Below are 15,542 nucleotides of genomic sequence, written 5' to 3' on the forward strand. Positions count from 1 at the left end.
TACAAGCATTGTTAAAATTCTATAGTGATTTATAATTAATAAATATTTATACTTATATTTTAATTAATTTTTTTTTTTTTAATATGAAAAAAATTTAAATCCATTAACAATACTCATATATGAAATTGCATTACGCTGCAATAAAACCCTTTATTTACAATGGATCGAGATAAACATTAACAGTTATTTATTATTATTATTTTTAAATATCCACTTATCATTTTTTTTCATTCGCTTATTTTCAGTATTTGATTAATTAAATTTATTTATATATATTTATAATTATCCACTCATTAATTTTTAAAATTTCAGTGGTCCAGGATTTAAAAAATTTTAACTATTTAATGATAGTCATATTTACACTATAAGTGTATTTCAAATTTTTTTAGTACCTTTAACTTTTTAGTTTTATTTCTATTATTTTCGAAGTCTTAGTGAACCTAGTAATAGATATGATATTTATTAATAAAAAATAGTAACATAATTAAATTAATTGAGAATTTTTTTTTTTTAATTACTTATTTATATTTATATTTTTATTTTATTTTTTTTTTTTTAGAAGTAATAAAATTCATTGTTTAATTATCGATATTGCCTATAGGTACTTTGATTCGATTGTAACGCGATTTTTAATTCACGCGTCACTTAACTCAATGCATTTATATAAAGTAATAATTATAATTATAATTAAAAATTTGAAAGAAAATATTATCGTGTAATTAATAAAATCATTTTTTTTGTTATAAAAATGAATTTTTTCTTATCAATAAAAAATTTTTAAATGTTTTTTGAAATTAATTTTGAAAACAATTCGATAAAAAAATTTTTTATAAATTTTTTTTATTTATAAAAATTTTATTCGTCATATAAAAAATAAAATCATAATTTATCTTAAATTAAAATTGAAATTATAATTTCATAAGTACGAATTATTAAAAAAAAAATTTAACTTGATAATAATTTAAAATATTAACATTTTTTAAGCTCTTTAAAATCGATAACAAATTTGATTTTATTTTAGTCATTAATAAATTTTTTATTTAAAAATGTCCATTAAATAGTGACCTTATAACTTTGTAATTAATAGCCGCAAATCTATTGATAAAATATTAATTATTAATAATTTAAATTTTATATTTATTTTAATAGTAGTAATAATGATTATAATTACATATGGATTAGCGGCTAATTAATTATCGAATTGTTATTTACATGAACACTCATATTACAATATTGTACACGGACTATGTACATGTAATTTATTTACACAGACAAATCGTAATAACGTCCTAAAAGATTTCTTTTTTTTCTTGTATTATTATTATTATTATTATTACATTCATTATATTTAAATAGACCGTCAGTCCGTAGATCATGACCTGAAGCAATCGCCTAGGAAATTTTCCAGCGAGTGGTAGAGATGTAACCTCGTTGATGCGATGCCGTGATCTTCATCGGTGTATGTCTATAAAATATTTATTATATTATTTTTGTAGGACAAATAAATTTGTATGTTTAGTTTTTAAACGAGTAGTTAAGTTATACGATAGTAGTTTGTAAACATATTTACCTGCTGTCTAAATAATATATCCTTCTGCTCCAGGACCTTAGCCAGTAATAAAGATTGCTGATAGTGTACATTGTCATCCAGTGTACCGTGAATAAGATAATAACTATTTGATTTTATTTTGTCAGCTTTATTTAACAGCTGTGCTTGTTCATACCCATCAAAATTGTCTGATGCTATTGGCAAACCCATAAAACGCTCCGTATATATTGAATCTATAAACATAAATAGACATTTTATCCACCTAGTTCTTTAAAAATAAAATTTATTATCATTCTTAAGGAAGTTTAACTTTGCTCAAAATTTTTCCTTTACGTCTTAATATCATATGCCAAAATATCATCCTGAGGGGAGTTTATTTTAATATTAAAACTCTGAATCGCAGTTTATGATATTGACAGACTGAGGAATTCGGACGCATGATATTCTGATAGATAATAATTAGACGTAGTGATATTTAGTAGTGGCGCCAAATATTTAAGCGTAACTCAAATAAATATAGTCGGTTTACTTACTAATTAATTGCCATGTAATTAACAACAAATAATCTAGCTCATGAATATAGATTATAAGTTGGTAACTTAGTTTGTGGATATCGGATATATATTTTATGATATATATTTATATAAAGTTTGGATGCGATACAAAAGTTTTGGGTAAGTTTTAGAAATAAACTTTGAAATACGTTGAAATCTTACCATACAAAGTCCAATCGGTCACTGGTGCTACGGAAATACCGCATTTGAATACGCTATCACGATCCATTGCTAAACTCATTCCAGCTGCATATCCTCCGTAACTCCAGCCCCATATTCCCGTTTTACTTTTATCGATGAATGGAAAATTATCTTGCAAGTGTCTGCAACAAAAATTTTCACGTTAACTACTTATAAATAAAACATTTCCATCAGAGTATAATGAAACAAGAAAAAAAATATATATATTTCTACTTTACTACTTCATAAAATTTTTCATCTCAGCTTGTTAAATTTTTTATTTTTCATACAGACATAAATTATTTATATGTTTTATAGTCTGAATAAAAAAAAACGCTTTCTAAATTATTGACTTTCATTTGAGGAAAAATTTTAAAAAAATTTCAGGGCTTAGTTTTTTTATTACTCAAGTTACTAAAGACTTAAAAGTCACTTGGGTATAAATAGAAAATAAAAATCCGCAAATAATGATGATGATAATTTAGTTGTAGAGGAAAAAGGACCTGGCACAGAAAATATTTTCAGTTAGCCCAGATCCAAATAAAAGTTTTTGAATTCCTTGTTGGTTTCTGCCTCGAGGGCGAAATGAACAAGGGCCAGTAATTCTTGAGTGGAAGTAAATGTAAAAGTAAATCTAGAAGCAGAACCAGAGGCTGAAGAAGTAGAAATAGAAATAGAAATAGAAGCTAAGGGAGTTAACGGGAGTAGCCTAGGGACCGGATGTCGAATGTTTTGCTGGCGCGTCGCGTTCGTTATGTTAAAAGTAAGTCACTAAATTGGAAATTGGCCAAACGATTGCGGAATATTTTTATATTTATACAATTGTTAATAAAAATTATAACTCTAGATTTTGTTGGTTTAATTTTTTATTTATTTCAAAGACTCTTTACTTTTGAATTTATAAATTCAACTCTAAAGATACGAATCGGTTTATTTCGACTTTAGACTTTCGACCATAGACCGACCGTAGAGTCCATAGTTTGGAGTATCTAGAGTTTTATAGGTACTTGAGTAAAGTAAACTCGTAACGTTTAGTATTAAAGCTTACTTCAATAAAATGAAGATACTCAGACTTATTTTTTTTTCTTTTTTGGTTTTCATTTTATTAAAACTACTCTTTGAGACTATAAAGAATCCGTTATGAACAAATATCAGGATATTTCTATTGTTTATTTGAACTTTTAATGAATAATTAAATGAGATATAATAAAGACATTATCATTTTTATGCTAAAAATTTTTAAAGTTTTCAAAATTACATTTTTTATGTCCAAAGTGTCCAATGACAGAAAATTCGATTTCATAAAATTTAATAATTCATCGTTCTTTATTTCGCGCCAAATTTTCTAAAAGTTTAAAAAAAAATTCGGGTAAAAATTTTTTTCCCAGAGACGCATAAGTTTAGCTCAAGCAAGCAAGGTTGTAGTATTGAATTCCATTTATTAAGCTCAAAATGCGATAGACCGAGATGAAATTTGCTGAGGCGTTTGGGATCCCCGCGACCCGCGGGCTCGGAGTTATACGGGACCACGTAGCTCACCATAATTCGTTTAACCACAACTACCTTCAGCACAACCCCTCGGCTCCTATACTGCGTCTGACGATTAACTCTACGTCAACCTATATATGTATATAACAACGTGCCGATGAATTACTACCGCCTGCGGGTTCCTCTACTACAAGACCTATGTCTTAAGATTTATGTCCCGCTCTATAGATCTCTAGCTCTACATAACAGCATTACATCTTGACATACATAATACATTATAAATATTTAATTAATCATCACCATCATTGTTATTATCTTTACGATAATTATTGTCATTAGGAAATGGCAGTGAGTGATGAAATCAGAGACGGAAATAAATGAATGGACATGTTAGTGGTCTTGGTGTAGACTCAAGACCAGCAGCAGAACGATTAATTTACTCAGAGTAAGTGGAATAAAAAATGTTTAAAGTTGAATAAAAGGTTCTTTGAGGTATTGTAGATCTGAAAAAGAAGTTAATTTAACGGACCCGAGAGCTTTCGGATTAGACGAGCCAAGTTTAGTACCACTTGCGGATCACGGGGATTACCTCATTTTCTTGTTTACTCTTTTTTGCAACACCGCCGATTCTGTGTATTTATTGTTCTCAAGTTTAATGCCTTCCTTTTGTCGGCTACGTGCACCAGATATTTATTTTCCTTTGTTCAGCTTTTCCTTTCTTTTTTTCACAACATATACTTTGTATTACGCGCGATATAATTAAAAAATAACAAGTGCTTACCTTGAGACATTTATTTGGTCGTAAATTTCAACTGTCCCTAGATTTCTGTAGCCGGAGTACAACATCCGCGTGCCTTTCAATCCTGATCCCCGGCCGTCGATGGCTGCGTAAATTATGTTTTTATTCGTTGATAAATATGTACCCCAGTCTATGTTGAACTTTTCTGTTATCTGGAACGTATTTGGACCTCCGTATCTGGAAAAATTCAAAAAATTTTTTATTCAAATTTCGGCTGATTATTTTTCATTCTCGCCTTGACGTAAATTCAGTAGATAATTTTTTTTTTTTACTGCTACTGATTTTGTGCCGGCTCCCTACATATGTATATGTATATTTATTTTTATCTTTTATAATAAAAATATATCCTCTTGGGAAAAAATGCTAAATGGAGTGTCTCAAGGTAGCGTGCTAGGCTCTTTGCACTTTTCTTTATATATTTCAAATCTTGCAGATCTATCTATCTATCTATATTTATATGAGTTTGTGAGTTAATTTAGATTTTAGTTCTGTCTCCACTCTAGTAAATTCACGGCTATGTAACTTGCTCCGTAAATTCTAATAACATCCACTTTGTACGCGACGCGTTTGTCTCAACTTACGAGCTTGTGAAAATAAAAATAAACTAGAAAAAAAAGGGAAAAATAAAAAATAATAAAAATAAAAACTTTTGATGTTGACGACAGTGTAAGAAGACGTGGAAACACGAAAAGTGTAGCAGAGAAAGTCGCGTTGTGAAAAGTTGATCCAAAAGCTTGAAAAAAATGCATAACGACTTTGTACTTTCTCGATTTTTTTTATCTCGAATTTAATAAAGACGTCTTACTTTTCTTTCACTTGTCTCTCCCTACTTTTTGTCTCTTATTCTGCACGATAAATTATTTTTTTGTAAATACCAAGTCAATGTAAAAAACTTTTCTCAACAATCTTACATTTTTTTGCTTAAACAAAATTCAATTTTAATTAAATTACGACCATTTAATTATCTTTTAAATTTTAATTATTTTAAATTTACCTTTTTCCTTTTTCAAGAAATGAACAATATCTCGTTTTAAAATTTGCATTTTACAATTTACTTTTTGTCATGGAAAAAAAAAAGTACAATACGTAGAAAAAAGTGACAAAACGAAACAAAAGAGACCTTACAAAAGTAAGTTTTTTTTTCTGCTGATACTCTTACTCTTACTTTTATTCTCAGTGGAAAAAGAAGTCTACTTTAAGAATCCTCATCCTTTTTACGCGATCGTGTGCAAGATTATTCATGAACTTTAAGCAACTATAAAAAGGTAAAAAGGATTTGAGTAGTTTCCGTGTCTTGAGCATATTAAAATTTAACCAAATCCTTTCAATCGATAGAGCTATGATTTATATATAGATAAATATATATATATTATATCTATATCAAGTTATTTTAAACGTTAAATTACCTCTGGAGATTGTTTTCTTAAAATTACCTGCAATAAGATCACGTACTTGCGATACGTTATTTCAAATCTCAAGCGCATAAGATAAATATTAACATAATTTATTGATTTCAATTTTAAATTAAATATAAGAAATTGATTTTTAATTTTTAATTTAATAAAATTTGTACTGAAAAAAATCAGTAGTGATTACGGATTTTATTTAAATTCGCTTTTACTCAGCAAATTTTTTGCAGTGTATAGAAAATGGATTTTGTGAAAAAAGTATTTTAATTAGAGCGTTAAAACCATTTTATCAAAAAAAAAAGTAAACTCTAGCAATAAATAAGTCGTCGAGGAAACTATAATAATTTTATGATAAACTATTAGCAAGGCTCGTAATCATGTATCCCGATAACCACAACCTCAGTACCGGTGTAACCATCAGACTATCAACCCACGGGATCTAAGTATTTATACCTTAAAGTTGTTTATAGCTGACTGTGAACCAATGCGAGGTCTAATGTTGCGCTCTAAAAGCTGATTGATCGTCATACTGTAATGGATTCCCGCGACCGCGAGGGGTGGTTGCTTTTAGCCGATAGACACTACCGCACTCTCACTCTCGAGAGCGTATAAAAAAATAATAATAATAAAAAAAAGCCACTCCAACTCTGGAGCTTACACTTAAGTGCTGTCTTGACGAGATATTGTCTTGTATATAATAATATTGCTTGTTGAACCGTTTATAGAAAAAAAAAAAAAAGTAATAAAATAATATTAAATTTACCTCTGGATTTTTATTTTAAATATTTTCAATGGAATTCACACCTTCGCTTTAATTTTAAAATATTAAATTTTTTTTTTTTGAAATAAAATTAAAATTAAATCGATACATCGATTTAGCAAATAAAAACATTTTCTATTTTTAAATATAAAAATAAATAAATTTAAAATCAAAGAGGTAAATAAAGTTTTGTTGAAGAACAAAAAATAAAAAATCCCATGGGTAAACGTGATTTATCGCAACATCCGATGTCTGATCGAATATACTCGCAAGCTATACTACTCACTAAAGAAGTACATGTACAATATATATACTTACACAAAGATAAGCAAGGGATACTTGGTAGTGCCGGTCAAATCAGCGCCCGGGGGAATAAGCAGTCTAACTTGTGCTTCGAAACCATCTTGGATTGGAACAGTAAAGCGTTTAACAAGTGGTAAAGATTTTTCACCAACGACTGTTGCCAATAATTTGTTGTCTTCCCACGTCACTATTTTTGTAGCGTTTACCTGCAACAAAAAAAAAAAAACAATATTGAATTAATACGTAATATTTTTTTTATTTTCCAGTAACTCGAGATTCAAATGCCGCAGTGGTCGTGGATTACGTAGAAAGGGATAAAGAAAAAGTGTATAAATCTAATTTGCATAGTGGAATTAAACAATACGGGAATGGTTTGACGTGGGTAAGCATTTTAATTTCATGCGACACCTTTTCCTCTGCCAACACTTGTTACTCCTTCAGAAAATTCTTTTTTTTTGTTTATCTCATGTGCATTCGCGTTAACTTGATACTAGTACACAATTCACTCTATACTTTACACGATCAACATTACTCTACAATTTAACAGTAAAGTAATTCAAGCACTCGGACAATCCTCTCGTGTTACTGTTAACTGAATATATATATTTATAAAATTAATGGGGTGTTTTAAAAATGATTTAATGACCCGAATAAAGCACGGCATTAATTTTAAGTATTTATTAAATTGCATGTAGGATTTATTTTGTTATTATGATTTATAAAGTAATTGAGGTAACAAATCGAATTCAATTGCGTTTAATTGATAGGACTAATTTATAAATATATAACGCGAGGATTAATGACGTTAAATAATGGCACCGATTCACTCCCGTATACCTAACCCTCAGATCCCATCGATTCAAGTGCCAATTAATTGCTCCGTACGATATTATTGACGGGTTTTATCGCTAACCGCGATAACTCGATCATTTAATACTTTTTTTATTATATTTCATCACTTTAACCTCTTGTGTATTTTCAATAGTCACTAAATTAACAATTTTTATTTTTTAAGTATTAATTCAAGTTTTTTTATTGTAAGTAAATTGACAAAGGACCGCTGGGTCTTGAATGGCCGCGTAAATTAAGTCGGGATTTTTTTTTGTGACCCTCAGTGAGTTCAAATAGGGGAGATGCGGGTGAAAATTGTCATTGATTATTTCTTTAACAATTCGCGTGGGTCATATTTTCATTTAAAAATTTGGAAAATTAATTTAGTTAATTTTGGAGTAACTCCATTTTGTCTGAAAATGTAAAAAAAAAATTTTTATTGAAACTGTCAAATTAATTTAGCGTCTGCGAACGCTCAAGTATTCATGTAATGAAACAGAAACTGTCAGCAAAAAAAATTAAATTTTTATCAAAACTCTGAAAGAACACGAATGAAAATCCTCTCAATTGATAGGAAATTTAAATTGCTCAGTAAAATTTATTTTAAAAATACCGCTGACATAGAACTTGACTCATTTTCTAGACATGAATGATTCTGAAAAGTATTTGGAGTAAAATATTCCGCAGAAATTTAATAAAATACGAATAAATTTTTTATTTATTAATTAATGAAGAGGACAACTGCAAACTGATAATGAAAAAATTTATTAAATTAATGAAAGGAGTGCGGATTGAATGTCTGGTAAACACGAGCTATTTATTCGCTTTGTATTTAAAAAATTAAATTTTTTTAACAGTGAGAAGACGCGACTAGAAATGTAGTATTGTAGAAAGCTCTGTCGAAAGCAGTCGAAGATAAAAAATAAAGTTGAATTTTTTTTCGCTTTATTTAATTTTTATTTCACTGTCGAGTCTCTCTCGTTCTCTGCACACTTTTCTTTTGTGCTCGATAATACGATTAACTTTGAGATATTTTTATCTCACACTCAATGACACTCTTTTCAATACCCTCTTTTTAGTCCTCTTAACTTTCTTTTACTTCAATTTTGTATGATATATATCTATATATCATATTATATTATATTATACATATATATATAAAACGAGTTATGGCTCTGCTCGGTGACAAGTTTCATAAAAAGGAATTATTAATGAGCAGGTGACTGAAGTTACACTCAGTGGACACGAATCGTCTCGAGTGGTACTAAAAAGCCGGGTCATCATTTCCATGTCGGAAAAATTATTAGAAATATAAAGGGAGAAATAGATGAAATAAAAAAAATCTTTTTGACATGCGAAGAGTATTTTTTTTGCTCTATTACTGTAGCGGTAAAAAAAATTCTACTTTAAGAACACAAAAAAAAAAAAATCATTGTCAATTTTCGTCTCAAGAATGAAATTATAATTATCCAGAAACTTAATTTACTATCAAGTTTGCGTACTTTTATTGCTACTTGAATTTTTTTATTAAGTGCATTTATTATTTTTATTATTATCCCGGTTCTGATAAATAAAGAGAAAACTTTTTTGACAACTCGAGTCTGGGAAATCATCTTTTCTACTTTTGAGCTTTTGATTAAAAAAAAATTTTAGTGAAATAATTAGAGCCTGAGCAATGAACAAAAAAAAGTTGATCTCCAGACCTGGGAATTTCCGGTGTCGAAAAAGTAAAATGAACTGAGTGACAGTAAAAATGTAATGAGCACGTACACTAGACTTGCTATTGTTAATAATGGCAATTTTTTTAGTGATCTAAGTGTGAATGTGACATGAAAGCAATAAAAAGCTCAACGACATTTCAATTCCAGTCAAGTCACGCGGGAGAAGACGTTACGAATTTTTCCTCTCTTTCATTTCTTCCTTTTTCTCCCTCCTGAGGTATGTCGCTAAAAATAAATATAGAGAGACATATATTAAATACGAAAACTTACGCTGTTGTAAATCGAAATGTCAGGAACACTAGGACCAGCACATGTCAGGATGTACCGACTTTTGTCCGGTGAAAGCTTCGCATCGTTGTAAAGACACAGTGAACCGTCTATTTGGCTCTTAACATCACAACTCAAGCACTCGGGTTTAAACTCCTGTTCTAATGTCGACAGTCTGTAGAAATGTTGTTGTGCTGGATCATTCGATACCGTTGCTAAGTAGTATCTATAAAAAAAAAATAGTTTTTTTTTTTTTTATTTATATACAGAGAGAACCTTTTTTTTTTTTAATAATATTCAAAATGGTGGAAAAGTGACACAATAGCAGATGCACATAAATTAAAACCACAAAGAAAATTACCATTTTAAAATTCGATATAAATGTTGATTAAATGGTGAAAATGATGAGACTTGTGAGGTAGAAGTTAATTCTGGGAAAGCGAGTCATTATGTAAAATCGACGATAAACTACATACACGTGTCGTTTGTATACACGCCGCTGGCAAATATAGCTCGTGAAAATTACCCTATCTCTCTCTCGCTCTCTCTTTTTACTTGTCAGTTTCCGACGACCGCACACTATAACTATACTCCGCGTATGTGGATTTGTGATTCGCGAGTACGTTTATTGCGAGCGTGGATTTAAATGCGTGACGATTTATGTTGGTTGTCCGACAGTCATAATGTGAACTAACGGCTCAATCATTTGGCGAAATAATTAGAAAAAAAATAATTTACCACAACATCAACGCATTGTTTTAATTAATTTTCCTCGACAACTAATTTAATTTAGCCAAAGTATCATTAACCTGGCTCGCTGAATTATTCCATAAGTTAAAAAGTAACTTTGTTTCTTTTAAGGTATAAATGTTCAATAGAATTGACTAAACTAGAGTATAAAGTACTGCTAGTGAATTTGCTGGCCTAGCATTAAAGTGTAGAGTATATTGTTATAGTAGTTTTCTTTTTGTAACTTTGTTATGTAGTTTAGTCCTTCGGGAGTCCTGGAAATATAGTCGTCGTGATGTCGTAGACTTTGTAGAATATAACTCTCGGGCTACGATTATTTTACTGTACTATCATACATATATTTATTTTTTTAGTTGTCTCTATAATGAGCCGTTTGAAAAAATAATGGAACTAAAATCGTTTGAATAAAAAATTTAAGCTAATACCATTTTGCCTCTTATTTTCTTTCTCAGCGGATTTATTTCACATTCTTGTTATCACAAGAGTACTTGAAATAAACAAAAAAGAAAAAAAAAACTCTCAATTCTGATGGTACGTAAAAAAAAGGTATAATCCAGTGAATTTAAAGGAAAAAGTAAAAGTTTATAAGAGATAATTTTGAGTTAGCAAGTAGTAATTTAATAGCTGACGAAGAACAATAGATCCAGAATGAATTGAGTTGAAAAGGTATAGCGAACTAAAGGAAGGATAAAGTAAAGAGGAGTATAAAGTTTGTAACACGACAAGATTGATGAGATCCCGGGATCACTTATGCTGGGGATTAATTTTAACCCACGGCCCTTTAATTCGCTCTCGCGCATCAATCTTACCTAAAACTATAGTCATAGAGAGTAACGTGGCTCTACTCAGTCCCGGTCCCGTGGTTGTCTCACCGTCATTGTTGAAAGCATTTTAACGGCGAGATAACCCGCAAGCCTTCAACACTTTGAGTTGAGCCGAGTCGAGGGTCACCGGCTCTAGCACTTTCACTTCAGCCCTCGCAATCAACGGGTTTATCAAAACTAATCGCTCTTGTTAATTAACTCAGCTCATCACTATCGCTCTTTATTTATTTATTTTTAGTTCAATATTCCTGCGTTTCATTCCATTGTTAAGTCTATCAAAGAAAATTCAATTGAAATCCTAATGGCTCCGAGCTGATGATCATTTATTCTGTTTATTATTTTGTGTATTCATTCTTATTTGCCGAGTCATGCAGTGAAATTTTCAGTGAATGGGGACAGAAAGCTTTCACATGTTTCAGAAAATTTTTAAAAAATAAAATGACGCGATGCTTTCTAATGATGAAGCAAAAAGGAGGATATCAATCATAAAAATAAAAAATATTTTTTATTCTTTGTCAGCGAGGAAATGAAGACTGATTGCTTGGTATCGGAAAAAAATCAATAAGAATGTGAAAGGAGTAAACTGTTGAGTTGAAACTTTTGTCATATTTTTACAGATTTTATTCTTTTACTTTTTTCAGCTCTGATGAGATAATATTTATCCTGATAGATAAAAATTTGAGTAGAAAGAAAAGTATTAAACTTTTTGTGTTGCAGTGATTTGGGTCTGGGTACAAATTTGAATTTTTTGGTCGGATTTGATTATTATGACCAATATTGCTGTAAATTAATTAAGGTTAGAGATAATCAGATAAATAAGGTAGCCATTGGAAAGCTTATTTAATTCTCTACAACTTTGGTATCATTAAAAATTTGCGTAGGACTGATAATTTTAAAGATATACCAATTTGAAGTTGTGAATAAAAATTTGATACCGAAAATGGTTATGAAATTGTTTGAGCAGTTGTAACTTCTAAAATATCGATTGTAGAGAAATTTTCATGGAGATAAAAATTGTAGGAAATTAAATTTCCAATAATTTCGGTTTCTACAAAAAATACTGTAGAGTGGATAGTTTTGAAGTTACAGTTGCTTGGAGTGTTTGGAAAAAATGTTATAGGAAAAATAATGAATAATATGTATTTCTGTAAAATCTAACGACATGAAAAAAATTTTTGCAAGTTGTAAGACAGAAAATAGTATAGTAAGTTTACAAATGTGGTTTATCCGTAACATTGAACAAAAAGCCATTGAGAAAACTATAATAATCATCAGAGGATAAAGTTTCCAAGGGATCTGCTGCATAAAATTCACAACAAACGCTCAGCAGCAAACTGTTACGACAGTTTCTGCGAGATTCACTAATTGCTCTGACACAAAGACTCCCATAATTGTTATAATAACAATCACAGTAACAATATTATTAATAACAATGATATCCATAATCATAACAACAACAACAACAACACAACAACAACAATTACGATAACAATAATAAACCAACTTGTAAGTAAAGTTCTCAAATTTACTTACAACTATTTTGAATTAATTAATTATTTTTATTTATGTAAATTAATTTTACAATTTATACGGCATCTTCAATAACTAAACTTTTAATTATAATTAAAACTTGTCTGTTTTAGACTCAGTTATTTTAATTTTTTTGATAAAAACGAATAATTTACGAAGTCTTAATCTTTTTCATATTCAAAAATTCAAAATTTCTATAATAAAATAAAATTCTATCTATGATATATTTATCTCATTAGATCTAATTTTTTTCCCGACAAAGCATTTTACTTTTCGTGTTTTAGGTTGCACTAGAATTAAATCCAAATATATTTTATCACACATATATGTATGTATGAGAGAATAGTTTCTGTACATTCATGAAAGTTTTACGAAAATTCCAAAAGTTTTGCAAACAACAGACAAAAGTATTAAAATAAGAAAGAAAAAAAATAAAGAAAACTATTCTGTTACGAGGACTATTTCCTTTTCTCAACGACATTTTAATAGTCTAGCAGAACTGGATGCTAACCGTGCAGCTTTCACGTTAATTGAATTCCATCGCGTGTTCCGAAGGTGTGAAAGCTTGAACCAACTTCTAAAGGGTGGTACCAGTGGGTGGATAAATGCTCGAATGCTTGTACCAAGAATGTGACAATTAATTTCCTTCACTCATAAATTGATTGTTACTTTTTATGTAACAGTATTATTATTATGATTATAACAATATTCTATCTAATAATTTGAAGGAGGTAAACACGATATTGCCAAATATTTGCACAAGAAAATTATCGTGATAATGTTTTAGTGAATATTTTTAGTTTTAAGAGCAGGAAGTTTAACTTGTGTGAAGACTTTGGGGATGTCTAACTTTCAATTTGATAACTTTAACCAAGTTACTGCTAGGGCTATATATATGTATGTAGTTGTGGGCGTAGATATAGTTGTAGGTAGTCGTCAGTTGGATATAATTGATGATCCTATCGGTGTAGGAAATCCGCGCCAGCGTTTCGTTAATTGTTTCCAACTTCTGACGACAGGCCAAGAAGTCGTGGAGGGTGAATTTATTAGCGCAAGAGTTTCTTAATCAGCTGATTTCACTTTACGTGTGTGACTAACTCGGAAGTGAAAATCTCAAAGTGTGCAGGGGAGATAGTTTGTCAACATTTTCGACTAATTAATTTAATGTACTAAAACTTAATTAGTTTGTCATATTTACTTGTTTAATAAATCAATTATTTTATGTATTTACCATTTTTTTTTTCACTTGGATTACTTGGAACTTGGTAATCTAGTTAGATTTTACTCGTAGGAGGTCATGAATATGAGATATTTATGAATCAACCTGAGAATTTATGATTTAAAGTTTACAAATTTTTGAACTCGATTAGAATTAATCAAAATTTATATCAAATTAATTGTAACTTTCAAAGCATTGATTTTGCAAAGAAAAAATTTCCAGTAAAAAGTCGATAAATTCAAAATTTCAAAAGCCGGTGTTTCAAAGTGACCATAAATAATTTTAGTATTTTTTGAGGGTAAAAAAATTAAATAATAATGAGAATAAAAAAGATTGGCTGTACGAAAAGTATTAAACTTACACAAGAGAGTTGTCTTGATCCCAGCCAACAATTTTGGTGACAGTAAAGCTACCGGAAGTAAGGTCACGAATAACTGGACTGGTAGTGGCATTTGTCACCATCAGCAAGTGCATCCAGGAGTCATTGTCCGTTTGCTTCCGTGGCTGAATCAAGAGAAACTCGGCAGCAGTGCGACTGAAGTGTGGGGGCTCGAATTGATCGACCCAGCCATGCTTTTCTTGGTAAGAGTGTGCCTGTAATTAAAGTAAATATCAACGCAAGCTCAAATTAATGATCTAAGTGCTGTGTTGCTGGGAAGTATGGTTTACATTAACGCTGTTGTTTTCCCAAGAAACGCTAAGACGCGGTTTATACATTTGATCAAGTGAGCCCAGCCCGCTACTGTTTCTATTCCCAAAACAGCTCTTACTTCTAGTATACACTACACTATTACTCTGTTTTAGTTGTAGTTGTAATTGCAATTGTGTTGTTATACAAGCGATCCTGCAAGTGAAACTTCTCCAGCTTCACTGGATATCTAAGTGTAATCTATATATATATATATATATATATACGTACCGTACTGTATACTGAATTTTCGACATCGTAGAGATGGAAATCCGCTCTGTTTTGGATTCTGTTCATCCACGTAGCTGACACAAGATTCTCTGTTGGAAATGCCACCGCAGCTAGTATCCTCTCCGAGTTAGCCAGCTGTGGTGGATACTTTATTTCGGTTAACTCAATACTCCCATTTGTTTCAACAACTTTTTCCAAATCTATATAATACAATTTTACTGTCGGATTAATCGTGCCGCCCTGCAACAAAATACAAAAATTTTATGTTATTCCAGGAATTTTACATGAGCGAATAAATTAAATAGTACAATTTCTTATTAATTTATGAATAATGCGATCAAATTTATGGAGGAGAATAATAAATTGATTTGGTATTCAAAAGGATTAGGATTGAAAGTAATTATCGGAGAATAATATTTTAAAAAATGAAGTTTGCTGT

General features: G+C 30.0%; 1 protein-coding gene across 2 annotated transcripts in view; it reads right to left on the reverse strand.

The window, feature by feature from the left end:
- Positions 1–1,183: 1,183 nt before the first annotated feature.
- LOC103575439 (venom dipeptidyl peptidase 4) overlaps positions 1,184–15,542 on the reverse strand; it is a 125,766-nt gene continuing 111,407 nt past the window's right edge. The window contains exons 8-15 of one of the 2 annotated variants that reach the window (XM_008555228.3): positions 15,104–15,343; positions 14,546–14,778; positions 9,865–10,087; positions 7,058–7,248; positions 4,553–4,747; positions 2,266–2,426; positions 1,571–1,782; positions 1,184–1,465 (exon numbers count right to left, since the gene is read on the reverse strand). In XM_008555228.3, the coding sequence (XP_008553450.1) occupies positions 1,373–1,465; positions 1,571–1,782; positions 2,266–2,426; positions 4,553–4,747; positions 7,058–7,248; positions 9,865–10,087; positions 14,546–14,778; positions 15,104–15,343 (1,548 nt within the window). In that variant the 3' untranslated portion in view covers positions 1,184–1,372. The remainder of the gene's footprint in view (positions 1,466–1,570; positions 1,783–2,265; positions 2,427–4,552; positions 4,748–7,057; positions 7,249–9,864; positions 10,088–14,545; positions 14,779–15,103; positions 15,344–15,542) is intronic. The other variant, XM_008555229.3, reaches the window with a different exon arrangement.

Source organism: Microplitis demolitor, chromosome 7, assembly GCF_026212275.2.
Source record: "Microplitis demolitor isolate Queensland-Clemson2020A chromosome 7, iyMicDemo2.1a, whole genome shotgun sequence".
In the NCBI taxonomy this organism is placed as follows: Eukaryota; Metazoa; Arthropoda; class Insecta; order Hymenoptera; family Braconidae; genus Microplitis; species Microplitis demolitor.